We start from the raw sequence: 20,625 nt of genomic DNA, 5'->3' as shown, positions 1-20,625 counted from the left end.
ATCCAATCAAATGGCATAGAGTGGCTGAATGAATGAAAAAAAAGAAAAACAAGGTCCACTATATGATACTCAAGAGACCCACTTCCACTTCAAGGACACACATAAGCTCAAAGTGAAGGGATAGAAAAAATATGTCATGTAAACCGAAAGCAAAGGAGCAGGGACAGCTATACTTACACAAAATAGGCTTTAAGTCAAAAACGGTATTAGCAAAGTTATCATTTAGAATGGAAAAACAGATAAAGTGCTTCCCAGATAAGGGTCAAGTTAAAAGAGTTCATCATCCCCAAGACCTTATTATATGAAATGTTAAAGGGACTTATCTAAGAAAATGAAGATAAAAATACAAACAGTAAAATGACAGCAAACTCACAACTATCAACAACTGAACCTAAAAAATGAAAACAAACTAAGCAAACAACTAAAACAGGAACAGAATCACAGAAATGGTGATCACATGGAGGGTTATCAGTGGAGAAGGGGAGGGGGAGAATGGGGTAAAAGTACAGGGAATAAGAAACATAAACAGTAGGTACAAAATAGACAGGGGGAGTTAAGAACAGTATAGGAAATGGAGAAGTCAAAAAACTTACATTTACGACCCATGGACATGAACTAAGGGGAGGAATGCTGGTGGGAGGGTGGGTGCCAGCTGGAGGGGAATAAAGGAAAGAAAAAAAGGGACAACTGTTATAATCAATAAAAATATACTTAAAAAACAAAAAATACAGTGTTAATGAAGAAGCAATAAAAAACTAAAATAAAAATGAAAAGAATTATAAGATTAAGAAGGTCCTAACAGAAGATTAATGGTAAAGGGGTCGATTCATCATGAGTATAATAATTATAAATATACATATACCCAATATCAGACACCTAAATATATTAAGCAATTATTGATAGACCTGAAGTAATAGACAACAGCATAAATACAGTAGGAACTCTCAATCCCCCACTTTTAACAATGGACAGACCATGCAGACAGAACACCAATCAGAAAACACTGGACTTAAACATACTTGAGAGTCCCAGGGGTGCCCAACCTGTGGCCCGCAGGCCACATCTGGCTCAGTCAGGATGGCTGTGAATGGGGCCCAACACAAAATTGTAAATTTACTTAAAACATCATGAGATTTTTTGGTGATTATTTGTCACAGTGTATTTACTGTGTAGCCGAAGACAACTCTTCTTCCAGTGTGGCCCAGAGTTGCCAAAAGTTTGGATACCCCTGCTCCAAAATAACTTCATAGTCATATAGAGAATATTCACTCCAACCGCTAAGCACATTCATCTCCAATGCATATGGAACATTCTCCAGGATAGAGCATATGTTAGTTCACAAAAACAACTTTTAGCAAATTTAAATGATTAAAATCATACCGCATACCTTTTCTGACTACATTGATATGAACTAGAAATCATTAAGAGGAGGAAAGCTAGAAAATTCACAAATATATGGAAATGAAAGAACACACTCCTGAAAAACCAATGGGTCAAAGAAATTAGAAAATCTTGAAACAAATGGAATGAAAAACACAACACCAAAATGTATGGGATGCTGAAAAAGCAGTGCTAAGACAGAAATTTATAGCAATAAGAGCATATATTTTAAAAAGATCTCAAATAAATAGCCTAACTTTACACCTCAAGGAACTAGGAAAAAACAAACTAAGCCCAAAATGAGCAAAAGTAAGGATATAACAAAAATCCGTGCAAAAAACAAAACAAAACAGTAAAATAGAGAATAGAAAAACAATAGAAAATTATTGAAATCAAATTGTTTTGTGAAAGATAAACAAAATTGACAATCTTTTAGCCACACTTACCATGAAAAAAGGGTACTTAAATAAATAAAATTATAAGTTAAGGAGGAGACATTACAACTGAAATCACAGAAATACAGAGAATTATAAGAGAATACTATGAACAATCATATAGCAACAAAATGGACAAACTATAAAAAATGGATAAATTCCTAGAAACATACAACCTATCAAAATGGAATTATAAAGAGACAGAAAATCTAAACAGACCAATTATTAGTAAGGAGATTGAATCAGTAATTAAAAACCCTCCAACAAGCCCTGGCTGGCGTAGCTCAGTGGACTGAGCTCGGGCTGTGAACCAAAGTATCGCAGGTTCAATTCCCAGTCAGGGCACATGCCTGGGCTGAGGGCCTGGTCCCCAGTGGGGGCCACATGAAAGGCAACCACACATTAATGTTTCTCTCTCTCCCTTTCTCCCTCCCTTCCCAACTCTAAAAATAAATAAAATATTTAAAAAAAAAAAAAACCTCCAACAAAGCAAAACCCAGGACCAGGTCGCTTCACTTGTAAATACTACCAAACATTTAAAAAAGAATTAATGTCAATGTTTTTCAAATTGTTCCAAAAAAGAATAGAAGGGGAGAGAACACCCTCAAGCTGATCTCACAAGACCATCATTATCTCGATGTCAAAGTAAGATAAGAATACTATGAGGAAAGAAAATTATAGGCCAATATCCCTGATAAATATACATTTCTCAACAAAATATTCAACACATTCTCAACAAAATATTAGCAAACCCAATTCAACAACACATTAAAAGGATCACACACCAGCCCTGGCTGGCGTAGCTCAGTGGATTGAGCGCGGGCTGGGAACCAAAGTGTCCCAGGTTCGATTCCCAGCAAGGGTACATTCCTGGGTTGCAGGCCATAACCCCCAGCAACCACACATTGATCTCTCTCTCTCTCTCTCTCTCTCTCTCTCTCTCTCCCACTCCCTCCCTTCCCTCCCTAAAAATAAATAAATAAAATATTTAAAAAAAAAAAAAAAGGATCACACACCATAATCAAGAGGGTAGCAAGAATAGTTTCAATATTTGCAAATCAATCAGTGTGTGAAGGACCATGTCAACAGAATGTAAGACAAAAAATCATACAATCATCTTACTATATATGGAAAAAACATTGGGCAAAATTAAAAATTCTTTCATGAAAAAACACTCAACAAATTCCATATAGAAGGAATATACCTCATATAATAAACTCTATATGTGACAAACCCACTTCTAACATCATATTCAACTGAGAAAGATTGAAAAATCCACCCCCTAAGCTCAGGAACAAGACATTGGTGCCCACTCTTACCCCTCCTATTCAATTTAATACTGAAGCTCTACCCAGAACAATTAGGCAAACAAACAAACAGACAAAAAACCCTAAAAAGAAGGTATTCAGACCACAAAGGAAGAAGTAAACAGGTAAAATTGCCTTTGATTGCTCATATGATCTTGTATGTAGAAAATCCTAAACACTCTAGCAAATAACCCTTTGAATTAGTAAGAAATTCAGTAAATTTTCAGGGTACAAAATCAACAATCAAAAATCAGTTGCATTTCTATACAATAACAATAATTTGAAAAAGAAAAAAAGGAAGCAATCCCATTTACAATAGCATCAAAAGTAATAAAATACTTAGAAACAAATTTAACCAAGGTAGCGAAAGATCTACACACCAAAACCAGAAGACCTTGATGAAAAAAAAATCAAAGAAGTTACAAATGAATGGGAAGATATCCTATGTCCATGGATCAGAAAATTTAACATTGTTAAAACATCATATAGCACAAAATCATCTACTGATCCAATGTAATAGCTATCAAAATCCCAATAGAATCTTTCACAAAAAAAAACCCCTAAAATTTGTATGGACCACAAAAGACCCTAATCAGTCAAAGCAATCTTGAGAAAGCACAAACCAGGAGGCATCACACGTCCTAATTTAAAACTATTGTACAAAGTTTTGGTAATGAAAACAGTGTGGTGCTGGCATAAAAACAGACACACAGACCAACAGATCAGAATAGAGAGCCCAGAAATAACTCCACAAATGTAGTTATGAATTTCATATATTGTTAAAGGACTAAGTTTATTTCACATGTATATTTTTGTCTCCCCACCATTCCATTTGTCTGACCACCACCAATACTATATTCCATCAAAATTCTCCATACATACTTAAAACCAAGCACAGGGTGGAGTTCCATCTTTAAAAACTAAACAGGCATTTTGGATAACACATCTTGGCAATGGAACCTGGACAGCATTTACCAGACTCGGTAGGGGAAGTTCTCACTCAGCGTTATAAAAAGGACAGCCAGATATCAACTATTACAGAAATGAAATAAGATGGAAAGTTTTAACAAACTGCTAAACTAAAGAGACTTCCTCTGTTGGCAGAGATCTTGAATAGCCTCCTGGTCAATTCTTCATATACCATAACTGATGAACTTGGCTTCCACTTTGGGAAGAGAACCACCTTTTTCTATACTTGCTTGCAAATTTTTGCTTTAATGTCTTCTACCGAATTAGATCCTTTCAGTGTTTTAGGAGTTTCTTCTTATATTTTTTTTCAAGGATTCTTGATCTTTTGATCTTGGTGTTGATGGTTTTGAGTCTTTTGACAGGAAACCAGGAATACTCAACAGGGAAAACATAGTCTCTTTAATAAATGTTGGAAAAACTGAATAACCATATGCCAAAGAATGAAATTGGACCCCTATCTTACACCCCTCAGAAAAATTAACTTGAAATGGATTAAAGGCTTAAACTAAGACATAAAATTGTAAAACTCCTACAAAAATATTCAAAAGACGAAAACTCTTCAACATCAGTCTTGAAAATTGTTTTCTGGATATGATACCAAAGAGACAAACAACAAAAGCAGAAATCAATAAGACCACATCAAACTAAAATACTTCTCTATAGCAAAACAAACAATCCACAAAATTAAAAGGCAACAGAGGAATGTGAGAAAATATTTGCCAAACATATATTTGATAAGGGGTTAATATCCAAAAAAATACAAAGAACTCCTACTACTTAAAAGCAAAGAAAAAAAAAGTAAGTAATCCAATTAAAAATGGGCAAAGTACTTGGATAGACATTTTTACAAAAAAGACATACAAATGGCCCACCAAGTATATAAAAAGGTGCTTAACAAAACTAATCATCAGGGAAATGCAAGTCAACATCACAAGGAGATGCCATCTCATACACGTTAGAATGACTTCCACTAAAAAGACCAGAGGTAACAAATACTAAACAGGGTGTGGTGAGACAGAAACCCTGGCATGCTGTTGGTAGAAACATTAAATTGGTACAACCACTATGGAAAACCGTACAGAGATTCCTTAATACTTTAAAAATAGACCTACCATATGATCCGGCCATCCCACTTTGGGGTGTGAATTTAAAGGAAATAAAATTACTATCTTGAAGAGATATCTGCACTCCCATGTTCTTTGCAACATTATCCATAATGGGTAAGACATGGACATGACCTAAGCATCCACCAACTGATGAACAGACTTAAAAAATGTGGTGTAATATATGTATATGTATACACACACACGCAATGAAATGAAATTCAGCCAAAAAAAGGGGGGAAATCCTGCCATTTATGACAACCTGGATGAATCTTGAGACCATGATGTCAAATGAAATAAATCAGACACAGAAAAATGCTCTGTGGTCTCACTTATACATGGAATCTAAAAATGTCAAACTCACAGAAAGAGAGAGGGGAATGATGCTTACCAGGGGCTGGGGACTGGAGGAAATGGCAAGACTCTGGTCAAAGGGCACAGATTTTCAATGGTAAGATGAGTCAATTGCAGGGATCAAATGTACAACATAGTGACGATAGTTAACATTACTGTATTATACAATTCAAAGTTGCTTTGAGAGTCAATATTAAATGTTCTCATCAAAACAAGAAGAAAATGCTAATAAGGTGAGGTAAAAGATGTGTCAATTAACCCTATTTTAGTAAACATCTTGCAATATGTGCATATCAAATTACCACATTTTACACCTTGAACGTCTACTTACACAATGTTATATAGGTCAATTATAATTCAATAAAGCAGTAAAAACAAAAGAGAAAGTATCAATACTTTTTAACATTGCCCAGTGAAGGAAGCCTATAGGTCCAAATGCTTTACATAGTGTTTTTCCAATAAAAATATGTAGGTCTGTGGATAAATTTTAAAACCTGTTCTTTTAAATGGTTCTCCTAAGAAAAAAGTATATTTCATATCCAGTTGAAAAACCGCAAGACACACAGACACACACAAAATGTTCTTTACATTCACATTTTATTAGCATTTGAAAAACCTTACCTACTTGTATGTTCAAATCTCTAGCACCAAAGCTTACTCAATGACTATGTCTTCTGCAATTATACTTTAAAAATCCACTGAACACACCAAAATTAATGTTCATTATATGTGTATTTATGTATGCATACGTCTCATAATTTATACTGTCAAATATTTCCATAATTATTTTGGTTGGTAATAACATATTAAAATCAGTCCTAGTTCACTGAATTAGATTTTTTAAAATCATAGTTCTTAAACTTGATTTGCTATCCATCTCAAGAGGGCATATTAGGTAAATTGCTAATTCTGGAACTATTAACAAAAAATCGACCTCATATATACAGAAATATTAAGAAAGGAGCATTAAAAACAAAATATATGAAGAAATTTCACAATTATTAATTTGATTTTGATTAAAATACGACTACTTTCATAGTTGAAAACTAGCTCAGCATTTTTCATATTTTAAAAAAATATAAAACATACTCTAGGTGGCGTACTTCTATAAGCTTATAGAAGAAAAAGAATACAATTGAAAATCAAACTCTCTGTTATTTAGAATCAGTGACTTAAAATCAAAAATTGAAAAATTAATCCACCAACAGTTGAGATTTGTTAATATAAAGTTCGGTTGAATCTTAAAATTATTAAGCTACATTAGGATATAATTAATAACAAAATACTCTATAATTTATCTCCTCAGATAAGAAATATTTCCTTGTGATAAAAACCTTAGAGGAATCTCATGCAGAAACATGAAAATACTTCGTAGTAGCCCCCAAATATGAAAAGAAAAAATATTGTATTCAACTATTTTTGCATCTTTAACTTATTTTTTTAAAAGTCCCTCTCATTCTAATATTCACAAGACTGCATTGTGCAAGCACCAGAGCTCCGGCCCTCGGGGGCCACTTTAGATGCAGCCATTTGTTTGGTACTATTTCTATTTCCTGACTGTTAACTGGTTTTCTTAGATCAGAAACATATCATGCTATTTGAACTTCTTTTTAGCAAGACAACTGTTACAATTTTTCTTGTTTTTATCTGGAACCACCCAACTCTGATTTGGTCAGACTAGTGGGGGGATTGGGGAATTATCAACCAATGAGGATGTGTTGTCTCTGGTTCTCTCTGTCACACTGGGCATGACATGTCGACCAGTACAGTGAAACTGGATCCAAACATCAGTTGGCATTTGAGTCTGACCCTTGAAACCACTAGTTAGTTACCACTCTGGAGACCTTCAAATTTATTTTAAATTGATGTGGTATTATGGTATACATTATGTTTAAAGAACATGTTTTTTGATAAACCTAACTTTCTTGATGATTGACCTGATACAACCACATTCTCTCATAATCGTTAGCTGTGTTTTCATGTAGTATTTGTTAACTAAAAGGGAGTGGAATTCACAGTTAAAGGGAATTATTAGTAGTATACCTCATAAGTTGGTTAGTCACAAACTCAGATTTCTTCCAAGTGACTATCCATTCTCTATGGACAAAGATTCATTATTACTTGGATGTCTACAAGAAGGCTTCCCTGTCAGTGACTTATTTGCTGAATTTCTATCTCCAAGCTTGTATTGGTGGCAGCAGTTTCTTAAGGTAGAGAAGTTTTTCCAGGACCTAGAGTTGAAAACAAGTCGTACTTTTTAATAACATTGTGTTTTCTTATAGTAAATAAGAGAGAAGCAATTGGCCCTATTGGAATTCACTTATCTGTGGCTGAAATGGTTTGTTGCAATATGCTTCTAATTTAATTTGGGGGGCATCAAAATCTTTCCAATTATTAATCAGACTTTTATATTAAGAAACAATGAGGACAGAATACAAGACTTGGTATTATTCTTGCTTTCTATTATGCCCAGTCTAATACAAAGCTCATACCTTCTACACCCCACTGTAGTTACTGTAATTGGGTACAAAAATACAAATATACATACATACAGGGGGAGAAAGGAGATGTATATATGGACATCTGTGTATATGCGGGTAGACAGAATTTCTCTTTTTAAAAGACTACTGAACCACTTCCATCCCCTTAAAAAAAATTTAAAAAGGTACTGAAGGCAACTAATATAAATAAAATAAATTCAGCCCAACTTCTGAGAAAAAAATAATAGCAGTAATTCTACATAGAAAATAATTTTACAATTACAAGGAGAAAAATATGTCATTCAATATATAAAACAAACATGTATGCCTCAGTTCTTTATTATGGCATCTAGGGAAAATAAGGTTGCAGAAGAGAAAAATAATGGGAAAAATAAAGCAGAATAAAAGGGAATAAGCCCTGGCTGGCGTAGCTCAGTGGATTGAGCACAGGCTGTGAACCAAAGCATCACAGGTTCTATTCCCAGTCAGGGCACATGCCTGGGTTGCAGGCCACAGCCCCCAGCAACCACATATTGATTTTTCTCTCTCTCTCTTTCTCCCTCCCTTCCCTCTCTAAAAATAAACAAACAAATAAATATTTTTTTAAAAAAGGGAGTAATGTGAAGAATGTCATACACAGCCATAATGAAAAAAGGGAGTAACACAAAAATCCACAGAATTGTCTGCTTCTTCCAATCCATCTTCAAATAACTCTTGTCTAGACCAGTGGTTCTCAAATTCTAGTGGGCCTCAGGATTAGTAATGGGCTTGTTAAAACATAAATTGCTAGTCTCTCATGTAGCAGATTAGGGTAAAACTCGGTAATTTGCATTTTTACCAATTTCAAGAATGACCCTACTTTGAGAACCATTAACTAGAACTCTCAATAGCCCATTAATCACTCTTGATCATTCACAATATCCTCAGAGTTGGAGAAAATTCTGCAGCTATGGAGAATGATCCAGGCTTATGTATCTCAGCGTAGTCAAATTGTGAGATATTATTTTCCTGTGATTTATGTGGCATATATATATATATTTATTTATATATATATATAAATAATTTTGACTGGCAGCCTTAACCATAATGTTGTTCTTGATATGCAGATTAAATTTTTGAAATGACTTCCCAATTACAATTGCTTTTACCAGCAAACAAAGTGAAGTGAAGCTAAACTACTTCCAGGTTTATCAAATGAAGTATACCATAATGTGCACAGCATTTTTCTTTTCATTCATTCCACTATGTGCTATATGCAGACATTGTTAGAAGTTGGAAAGACAATAGTGGACAAAGACCAATGTATTTTGCCATGTATAATGCACACTTTTTTGCCCCAATTTTGGAGGGGAAAATAAGGATATATAATATACATGGGTGGTAGTGGTACATAAAATTTCTTATACTTTGTCTCTGTTCTTGTGGTTTGTCATTATTTGTCACACAGAATTTCTTGTACCATATTATGTTAAAAAATAAATGCTAGAATTCCTTCGTAATACAAAACACAAGTATCTAAATTTAAATAAATAATTAAAAAATTAAAATGAAGGTTGTTTTCATTTGGGCCAAAAATATGGGTGCACATTATACACAGGAGTGCATTAAACACAGTGAAATACGGTAGTCTCTGACCTCATTTAATTAAAGAACCTACTGGGGAAGACAGTGACCTGAAAATGTAGTGGCAAATGATCCAAATGAAAGGTAAGTGATAATGTTAAAGTATACAGCCATTCTCCACAGCTAAACATTTGACATTTCCAAGTTGTTTCACATAATGATCAGCGTATCATATAGGATTATCAGTGCTTTACTTTAGCCAATCTAATAGGTGTTCAATGGTATCATTAAAGTTTTAATTTACACTTCCCTATTAATAGTTGACATCTTTTCATGTGCACATTTGCCGTCTCTACAGCCTCTTAGTTGAAATGTGTTTGTCCACTTTCTACTTACATTGTTTTCTTACTATCAAATTTGGAATTTCTTTATATATCTTGGACATGATGTTTGTAAATATTTGTCTACGACTTGTCTTCTTTAAGGTCTTCTATGGTTTGTCTTCCCATCTTCTTTAACAAGGTCTCTCTCACAAGATTTGATTTGTACCAAGGTCCAAGTCATTCTTTAAAAAAAGAAAAGAAAAAGATTGCACCTTTGATGGTCCTCTAAGAATTTTGGCCTAATCCTAGGTTAGATAGATCAGATATTTCTTTCTTTTTTTTTCCTGAAAAATTTCATAGTCTTACATGTTACATGTAGATCCATGACCCATTTTGAGTTAATTTTTGCAAGGTAGGAGGTCTGCATTGATTTTTTTACTTTGCTATGAAATATCCAACTGTCCCAATACCATTTTCTAAATACTCAATTGTCCCAACATGACTGTAAAACCACTGCAATGTAAAATTGAAGTGGCTTAAGAGTGCACATCCTTGCCTCATCCACAACCTTAACAGGAACACATTTAGTCTTTCAAGTCCAATAGTAACTGTAAATGACTGTTGGTGTTGGTCAGACTGAGAAAACTTCCATCTACTACCAAGTTAGCTTTTTAATCATAAATGGGTCAAATGCTTTTTATTAATTGATATGATTTTTTTATTTTAATATGATGGATTGCACTGACGGAATTTCGAATATTGAATCAATCTTGCATATCTGAAATAAAACCTACTCAGGTGTGGAACAACTCACATGTCTTTGCACAGTGAATGGATTACCAGGCTGTGGTACATTCATACAATAGAATATTACCTAGTAATAAAAGGGAACAAACTATTGACACATGCAACAGCAACACAGGTTCTAAAGGGAAATATTTTGAAAGAAGCAAGTCAGAAAGGGTTACATATTGTGTGATTCCACTTACAGAACATTCTTCAAGTGACACAATTAAAGTGATGGACAAAGGATCAGTGTACGCCAGGCATCGGTGTCAGATTAGGGTGGTACTATTAAGGAGTAGCAAAAGGAAATTTGTGAAGTTCTATAACCTGACATGCAACATTTCATAAACAGAAAAAGAGAAAATGTAAAAATCGTGAAATCCAAGTAAGGTCTGTACTTGAGTTAATGGTATTGTTGCAATGTCAATTTCCTGGTTTGATAATGTACTGCGGTCACTTAAAATAATAGGGAGAAACTCGTACATGGGAACTCTTTGTACTGTTTTACAATCTCCTGTGAGTATTCAAAGTATTTTAAAGTAAAATGTAAAATACCAGTAGGAAAAAGGGAGGCTTAACCTCTGGAGAATGAATCAAGGCAGTCTTTGGTCTATACCAGCAATTTTCAACCATCTCAGGGCACACATAAACTAATGTGCTGAAATTCTGTAGCACAGCAAAAATATGTATTTTTGCCAATCTGACCAAAAAAAAGGAATAATTTTGATTTGTTTACACCAGATGGCTATTGTGTTGGCTGTTGTCAAGTATGGCAAATTCATGAAACTGAAGTAGAGCTAAAGTATAAAAACTAGGGAAAGTGGTGGGAAACAGCTCAGAAAATGGTAGGGCTACTTTCTTCTACTGTTAGAGGAGGTAGAGTTGGGTACAAGGATATCTGATACTGGGTGTGTTTTTTTTCCTCTGGTAAATTCTTCTTCTCTGTGAAATAGTAAGAAAGCTGTTTCAGTTTGCTATGGCTGTCTTAACAAAGTACACAAAGAACTAGGTGTCTTAAACAACAAACATTTATTTCATCACAGTTCTAGAGGCCAGAAGCCCAAGATCAAAGTGTCAGCAGGGGTGGGTTCTTCTGAGGAATTACTCCTTGACTTGTGGATGGACATCTTCTCTTTGTCTTTCCTTAAATGTTTCCTCTGTGTGTCTGTGTCCTAATCACTTCTTATAAAGACATCAACCAGACTGGTTTAGGGCCAAAGCATATGACCTAATTTTACCCTAACTGCCCCTTTAAAGATTCTATCTACAAATAAACTCACATTCTGACGTACCAGGGATTAGGACTTCAGCATGAATGTGGGGGAGACACAATTCAGCCCATAACAAGAGGTTACTCACCAAGATTAAGAGGGAGACTGCATGAATCTGTGATGCAAGTGAAAGAGGTTTAAAATAGTTCTAAACAGTCTAAAATAGTTCTCACACTGACTATAAATGAAGCAACACTTTAAATGGGTAACTTAATTTAAATCAATTTAGTTCAAAATAAAATTTGACTTTATCATTCCACTAAACATTTTTTGCCAAATCATAAAATCTGAATTCTGTTCCGTTCTTCAAATGCGCAGTAAGTGTCCCTTGAACATATCTGTCTCTATCTTTGTTACTCTAAAAAGGAAACAATATATCAAAGAACAGATACATGCCTCTGCATATATAGAAAGAGCACTAACTTGGGAGCTCCTGACATCCTGGCTCTATTCCTTGCTCCATCACAGAGAACTTAATTTCTCTGAAACTTGATTCCTCATCTTAAAATGGAGTAAAACTATCATCTTTTTCTTCCCTTCTAAATTCCTATAGTTCTACAAAATGAAATAAAATGAAGTTACTTTGAGAATGAATGGATTATGGCATTAGAAAAAATTGTTTAAAATATTTGCCAATAAAAATTATATGCTTCCAGCATTCTAAAACATTGGTCTTCCATTTCTATTTTCTCTACCTCCCTCTCTGATCCCAAGTCAATATTATCCTTATGGTTAAGGTTGTTTTAATATGCCTTTTTCTCACTTCTGTTGGCTTAATACTAGGTGCTGAGTTGTAATGAGATATTACTTCTTTTATTATATACAACTATCTATTTAACCTTAAGTGATTATATTCTGAAATAGCATTCTAAAATAAGAGTTTTTTGTGTTTTAAAAAGTTACATGGTGGATATATTAGTCAGAAACATATATGACTAAAGTAACAGAAATCAAGAGTTTGTTTTTCTCATATAGTAAGTACTGAGACTGGCAATTCCTTATGTAGGTTTAGGTGTTCAAAATTGCTACCAGAGACATGGGCTCTCCTTCACCTTTCGAAGGAAACTTCTTTGAAATGTAGCTTTCATCTCATATTTACCATTTCATGGTTGTAGGATGGCTGTTGTTCCCTTAGGCATGTTGGCCAGAAGGAGGAGAAACGAAAAGCTTCACCTCACAAAGCTTTGACTTTTTAATCTGAAAGGAAGGCCCTTCCCAACATTCTTCTGTTCACTTTCAACTCTAACTAGGTCATATGCCTATACTTTTTATTTCTGGGAGGTCCAATATGGTGGCCACAAGTCACATTCAGCTATTTAAATTTAAATAAAGTTAAATTAAAAATTCAACTTTTCAGTTGCACTGACCGTATTTCAAGAGCTCAAGAGCCACATACAACTAATAGCTATCATACTAGACAGCACAAATACCAACTATTTTCTCCACTGCAAAAAGTTCTGCTTGGCATATCACAGACCATAAAGAATGAAACCACCATGGCTGGTGTGGCTAAGTGGATTGAGTGCTGGCCTGAGATCCAAGGGGTCACCAGCTCGATTCCTGGTCAGGGCACATGCTTGGGTTGCAGGCCAGGTCCCCAGTAGGGGGAGCACGAGAGGTAACCACACATGGGTTTCTTACCCTCTTCTTCCCCCTCCCTCCCCTCCCTCTAAAAAAAATACTAATAGTGAAAAATATTTTTAAAGAAATACAATGAAACCATTGCCATTTTAAATCAATCATGATGTATCCCCTGGGGTTGGGGTAAAGTCCTAACTTCCTTGAGTAATAGGGATCTCTGCTCCTATTTGAACAGTGTAAGATACTACTTATAAGGAAAAAGTGAAGGGAATAGTTGGGCAGGCAACTGTGTCCCACAATGGGATTATCACTACATTTAAATTGTGGTCCATAAATTATATATTAACAGTGTAATAAAATTCTTGGCCAGAAGGTATTAAAATTTGAAAAAATAAAGTGAAACTAAAGTTGAGAGTAATGAGGCACTAAATTACTACACAAATTTAATTGTTAAAGAAAACACTATTCTAGTGACTGATGGGAACAGATTTGAGAGAATAAGGTAGTGGAATAGTATGTGGGCACTATTTTCTTTGTAGCAAACACATTTGAAATGGCTGATTATGCTGAAAATGCAGTTATTAAATTCATGAGCAAAAAGGGTACATCTTGTGATAACAAAGATTAGTTGAGAATTATCTTCATATGACAAGAGTTATTTCACATTTACTCATTACTCATGGCAGAATAAAATGAAAAGGACTGCAACATGAAAGAATTACACTAGATAGGAAAAATAACAGAATTATTGTAAGGTTAAAATGTTAGTATTGGTAAGTTTTCTTCCTAAAGACTGTCATGTCAATTCCTCCATGATCTCCATTTGCCCAAATCCAGCAATGACAAGTGAGAAGTTTCTGTATAGTGTTGGTATTAAAAAATAAGTAATATTATTCACGTATGTATTATATGCAACATATATATAAATTACAAACTAATACTAATGATAAATATTGGTCCTAAATGAACAATTGCCTATTCTAAAAAGCTATATATGTCTCAATGACATAAATAAAAGTTCTTTCTATTCTAAGACATGCAAACTACTGTTGAAGGTATTACAATGATTGATTAGTAGGAAAGAGAAAAAGGAAGAAATTCCAATTATTACTAAGAAGGTAATGAGATATGAGGATTGTTTTTCCTCTAAAGATAGTTTAGATTTGTTTTATTTTTTCCTAAAGTAAAAATACCTCAGCCACTGAAACCCTTTTAGCTCCTATTCTCTACACCTCTAAATTTTCTTTTATATAGTTTACAGTTAAAAGTTCAATAACTATAACTTTTAAATATAACTTCTATAAAGGTTAAATTTCATTATAGCATTTATAAACCATAAAAGAGTTTACAGGTATAAATAATATCCTATGGCAAAGCAGTTTACAAAGATTACCAAATTTTTGAGTATGACATATTTTAGCATGATTTAGCAGAATAACGTTGTAGCACACAAAATAGTCTATTGAAACACTGAGAAAAAAATCCAACCTAACACTAAAGGAGATTCAAGATAATATACCAGTATTTTGTTTCTGTCAGTTATATATGCTATGTATTTCCTACCACAGATAAAAAGCAGTTAACTAGAAATTGAGTGCTAAAACATCTTCACTATTTAAGTGTAACAGAATCTATAATCTTCACATGCAAGTTTAATAAATCATCATGGTTTATTTAACGAGGTTATTTCTACATCACATTATGGTTTAAAAGCAGTGTGATATTAAGAGAATGATGTACAATCAATAAGATTCTTCTTAAATTTTTCTTCCATGGACTTTTCCCATCTTCCTGCTTATTAATAAAAGGCATTTTTAAGTTTATATAAACACATTATTTACAACTGCTTTAACAGAAAATTAGTATATAAATAGAATTGGACATTTAGTAAATAAGTCACAGGCCAATAAGTTGTGCAGTTGTGAAATGGAATGTGGAAGGTTTTGAAACCTTAAGACTGGGTAATCTGTAGTGTTTCCAACATGTCTTCAACTGCCTTGAGAGAGTATTTGGTTTCCTTCTTACTTCGACCTGCAAACTAATTTTTAAAAAATACAATTAGGCTCAACTTCAGTGGCAGGTTCAAAAGCACAACCTTACCTTCAAACTGTTAATGAGAGTTAACTTTATCTATTTTATCACTAGCATGAAATCAAATGTTTTCAAACAAAGGTAAAATATAAATGTAAAGTATTTTCTATTAAACATTTTAAAGTACAAGATATCTCTATAATTATTTAAAGTTTGTCGTAATTCTTTAAGTTTTTCCAGATTTAATAACTGTCTAGGTAATACTATGTTTCTACAGCAAAGACCTGTCAAATAAAACTTTGTTACATATTGCCATGATGTAAACATGTTTTAAAATATGCATTTCTAATTCAAGTTGTATTTTACTGTATATATATGCAAATTAGATTGAATTTTACAATGAAAACAATATAATATTCAATACTATCTTTACATATTTAAACCAAATTCATGACATATTAAATGCAATATAGTGCACACAATCAGTGAGGGAAATACTGCTGATTTCATGCTGATTTCAAAATGAGTTTTCTAACTAAACTGACAATTCCCATCATTTATCAGCTTGATTTAACACTACAGATTTACTTGCTAAGTGTGTTCCTTATGGGGGTAGGTTTATTATATCTGTATTACCTATTTTCCCCATAGTTAAAGCACTGCCTAACATTTACTATTAATAGCATATAGTATTTTCAACTAACATCTAAACACTCAATACATTTTCATGTGACTGATCTTTCTTTCAAATACCAATGCTGTCTTAAGTACTTAGTGCTTGATTTATGATGTGTTCCTTCTCTTTTGTAATTAACTTAATTTGGCAAACTTCTCATGACCTGTTGAGAAAGAGTAAGTGATCAAGCACAGGTAACATCATAGAAGCAATAGGCTGCAGGAATTGGTAACCTGCCTCTGACCTCTCTGGCTGCAGCTTAACATTATGACTCCCCTACTTCCTAAACCATTAGCTTCTGTAGTTGAATCTTGATTTGATAGAGTAAATAAAGGGGATTTCTAGAGGAAATGCCAGGAAAAAAGAAAAGCTCATAAGACTCAAAATCCCTTTACCTTTAAGAAGATATCACTAATTTAAGGAATTCAAATATTAAATATACAAGTCATAACCACAAAACAGAGTAACAGAAACACCACATTAAAAACTTTGCCTTTTTGTAATTCCCTTCAGTGAATAAAGGATGTGGGTGTGCTTATTACTCCTATTATCCAGTTGATAGATTCACTTTCGCAAGGACTTACCAAGAACAGAAAGCCTTTTCTTTCACCACTGCCTACCCAAAGTAAACAGGAATGGTCTTAATCAGATACTTAAAGGTCTAATTCTAAGAAAACGCTTTGATGGGATGGGAGAGAGGTACAAAAATAGCATACCACAATAGTAACACTTACATAGCAAAATAAAAATAAGAAATTCCTGTAGAGCTAGTCATAATAAATATCTTAAACTATTATATTTTAAAATATTAAAATATTTTTCTTGGTTAGCACTTAAACATAATAAAAATAATGAATATGCATTTGTGATTTTTTAAAAAATTAGTTAATAAAAATACTATCTAGTTTGTGTATCAAGAACACTGACAACCAGTGCTATTTAGAATAAACGAAACAAACTTATTTGTGTCAGGATAAATAAAAAGAAAGTTGGAAATATAAATCAATCACTTCAAATTTTGCCTGACATGCAATTATTTTGTCTATTCCAGAATTATATGGCAATTTAACTGATTAAGCTGTAATCCTATTTTTCCCTCAAATCATGATTTAATTTTCTATTTCCCAAAAGGATAGTAACAGAATCACCTCCACAATCATAAATAACATATGGATCACTAGCACAGATGAATTTAACAGTGTACCAAAGAAGCATTTATCTGGATAATTATTGTGTGTAAGTTCACATTAAAGTTTTTCATGAGCATTAATCAAACTTGCCTGCCTTTATGGAACATGCTAAACCAATTACCTAATTGAAGAGCAAGTAGTAGCCATATTCTGTTTCATTATTAAGTAGAAACAAAGAAAGAAAAGCAGTTCTTAAAACCTCATTTTCTCTAAGTTATAAGTACCTAGAAAAACATTACACTAAGGAATATTTTTCTTTATACTTTTTATATGCCTAGACATGAGTCACGAAGTTCTCAATTAGATCCTACAGATTTACTTACTAAAATGTCAATCTCTGAAAAGTTATACTTTTTCACATTAACCACAAATTCTGCATTTTTGTTTTTACCCAGTTATACTTTGCTTAAGTAAACCTTTTTCATAATTCCCTGTTGGATCTCAAAGAAAACTCACCAAAAGAACACAAATAATAAAATTTTGATTATTAAAATCAAAGGTCAATGATTTATTCATTGTAATAACTGGTATAAGTTGGGCTAAAATTTACCTTTACACAATTTGTGGCAGGTAACATGAGTGTACAAAGTAATAGGATAAATAAAATGAAACACTGGATGAATCTCAGAAACATTACAATGAGTGAAAGAAGCCAGGCACAAAGGAGTACATAACCTATGATCTCATTTATATAAAGCCCAATACAGCAAAACTAATTTAGAGTGATAAAAATCACATCAGTACTTGTCTGTGGTACAAAGTGGGGATGACCACAAAGTTGCAAAAGGGAATTTTCTGGAGTGATGAATGACGTGCATCTTAAATGGGGTGGTGGTGAGAGGGGAGCACATACTTACCAAAACTCAAAAGTATAGGTAAAAGGTGTGCATATTATTTTAACTAAATTATTCCTCAATAAAGTGAATAAAAAGAAAGGCAAAACAAACACAAGCAGAAGGATGGGACTATGGAGTTATACAATATGTAATAAATTACCAAATGACTACATATTTCTCTTCTCACTGAAAGGTAAAGTATTACATCCCTGATCTAGGTTGACAATATGATTTACTTTGTTCAATGGAAGATTAGCAATATGCAGAAGCTTGAAAAGCTCTTGTACATTAGAGTTTGCCTGTTTGCTACTCTTGGAACTCTGGGACCACCATCTAAGTCCAGGTTAGCCTGCCAAATGACAGACACGTGGATCAGCACTCCAGCCAACAGACAGCACACTTTCAGATATTTAAGTGAGGCTATCAACCATTAGCATAGGACAGAAATATAAATAAGCCCATTTGAGACTGGCAGAACTACTCAGGAGAGCCCAAGCCCAACAGCCTACCTACAGAATCATAAGGAAATAAGTCATTACTTTAAACCATCAAGTTAGCAAAGAGTAAGAAATATAAGTATTTATGGATTCACATTCACATAAAGAGAACCCACAGTCTCTGTAGAAAAAAACACAGTGTATAAAAGCTTCAAAAGCAACAAGAGATCTTATTTAAAATGTATTACTGGTGTCTAGAGACAAAAATGATGGGTGATTCCTAGTTGAGAAGAACTGGAAGTTGCTATACAGAAACCTGACATGACCAACAAGAGATATGTTACCTTCCAAGATGACAGAAACTAGCAGAAATTCTTTGTACTATTTCATCCTGTAGAGTTAAGAAAAGGCAAGTCATACTTTCAGGAAAGATGTGCAAAATATCTGAGAGTTATGGAGTTTACAGTGTAAAACTCGAAGAAAGAAAGAAGAGTGTAAGTGATGCTCTCAGAGCTCTTTCCAAAGAACACAGAGACCTTATAAAATGTCTTTGAAAAGAATATGGATCTAATATGATAAAATAAAAATGTTTTTAAAAGCTCACTGTGGACTACAGCGGTTGGTGCGGTGGGAGAAACTCCCAGTCTCACGCGAGAGTTCGTTGGAAAGTGTACTAGAGCTGAGCAGGTGAGCTGCACTGTTCCCTCTCTGGCCCTTCCCCCATAGGCAGCGCCACAAGGAGGGTTGCCCTGCTCAGGTGAAACCTAAGGCCCCGCCCCTTTACAACTTATCATGTGTGTCAAGACAAAGAAATATGGCCCGAATGAAAGAACACAGCAAAGCTTCAAAAAGACAGCTAAGCAATGAGGAGATTGCCAACCTACCTGATGGAGGATTTAAAGCCCTGGTTATCAAAATGCTCACAGAACTGACTGAGCTTAGTTGAAAAATGGAAAAATGAATGAAAGATACCCAAAATGAAATAAAGCAAAATATTCAGGGAACCAACAGTGACAGGAAGGAAACCAGGACTCAAAGCAATGATTTGGAACAAAAGGAATAAACATCCAACCAGAACAGAATGCAGAAACAAGAATTCAAAAAATGTAGAGCAACTGAGGAATCTCTAGGACAATATGAAATGTTCCAACATCTGAATTATAAGGGTGCCATAAGGAGAAGAACAACAGCAAGAAATTGAAAACTTATTTGAACAAATAATGAAGGAAAACTTCCCCAATTTGGAAAAGGAAATAGACTTCCAGGAAGTCCAGGAAGCCCAGAGAGTCCCAAAGAAGGTGGACCCAAAGAGGAAGGCACCAAGGCACATCATCAAGTTACCCAAGATTAAAGATAAAGAAGAGAATCTTAAAAGCAGCAAGAGGAAAGGAGTGAGTTACCTATAAAGGAGTTTCCAGAAGACTGTCAGCTGATTTCTCAAAAGAAACCTTAATGGCAAGAAGGGGCTGGAAAGAAGTATTCCAAGTCATGAAAGGCAAGGACCTAGATCCAAGATTATTCTACCTAGCAAAGCTTTCATTTTCATTCAGATAAAGTGCTTTCCAGATAAGGTCAAGTTAAAGGAGTTCATCATCACCAACCCAATATTACATGAAATGTTAAAGGGACTTATCTAAAAAAAATATAAAAAATATGAACAATAAAATGACAACAAACTCACAACTACCAACAAATGAACCTAAAAGAGAAGACAAATAACAAAAACAAAAACTAACCAAACAACTAGAACAGGAACAGAATCAGAGAAATGGACATCACATGGACAGATTTCAGTGGGGAGGGGGAAGGAAGGAATAGGGGCGAAAAAGTACAGAGAAGAAGAAGATAATTGGTAGGCATAAAATAGATGGGGAGAGGTCAACAATGGTATAGGAAACAGAAAA

At 34.0% G+C, this 20,625-nt stretch overlaps 1 protein-coding gene across 1 annotated transcript in view; it reads right to left on the bottom strand.

Moving 5' to 3' along the window:
- Positions 1 to 15,202: 15,202 nt before the first annotated feature.
- EMC2 (ER membrane protein complex subunit 2) overlaps positions 15,203 to 20,625 on the bottom strand; it is a 38,698-nt gene continuing 33,275 nt past the window's right edge. The window contains exon 11 of the mRNA XM_045861370.1: positions 15,203 to 15,589. Coding sequence (XP_045717326.1) covers positions 15,503 to 15,589 — 87 coding nt within the window. The 3' untranslated portion in view covers positions 15,203 to 15,502. The remainder of the gene's footprint in view (positions 15,590 to 20,625) is intronic.

Source organism: Phyllostomus hastatus, unplaced genomic scaffold (genome assembly GCF_019186645.2).
Source record: "Phyllostomus hastatus isolate PE091 unplaced genomic scaffold, TTU_PhHast_1.1 phas_scaffold_21, whole genome shotgun sequence".
NCBI lineage: Eukaryota > Metazoa > Chordata > Mammalia > Chiroptera > Phyllostomidae > Phyllostomus > Phyllostomus hastatus.
Note: the sequence above shows the minus strand (reverse complement) of the source record. Positions and strands in the feature narration are given on the sequence as shown.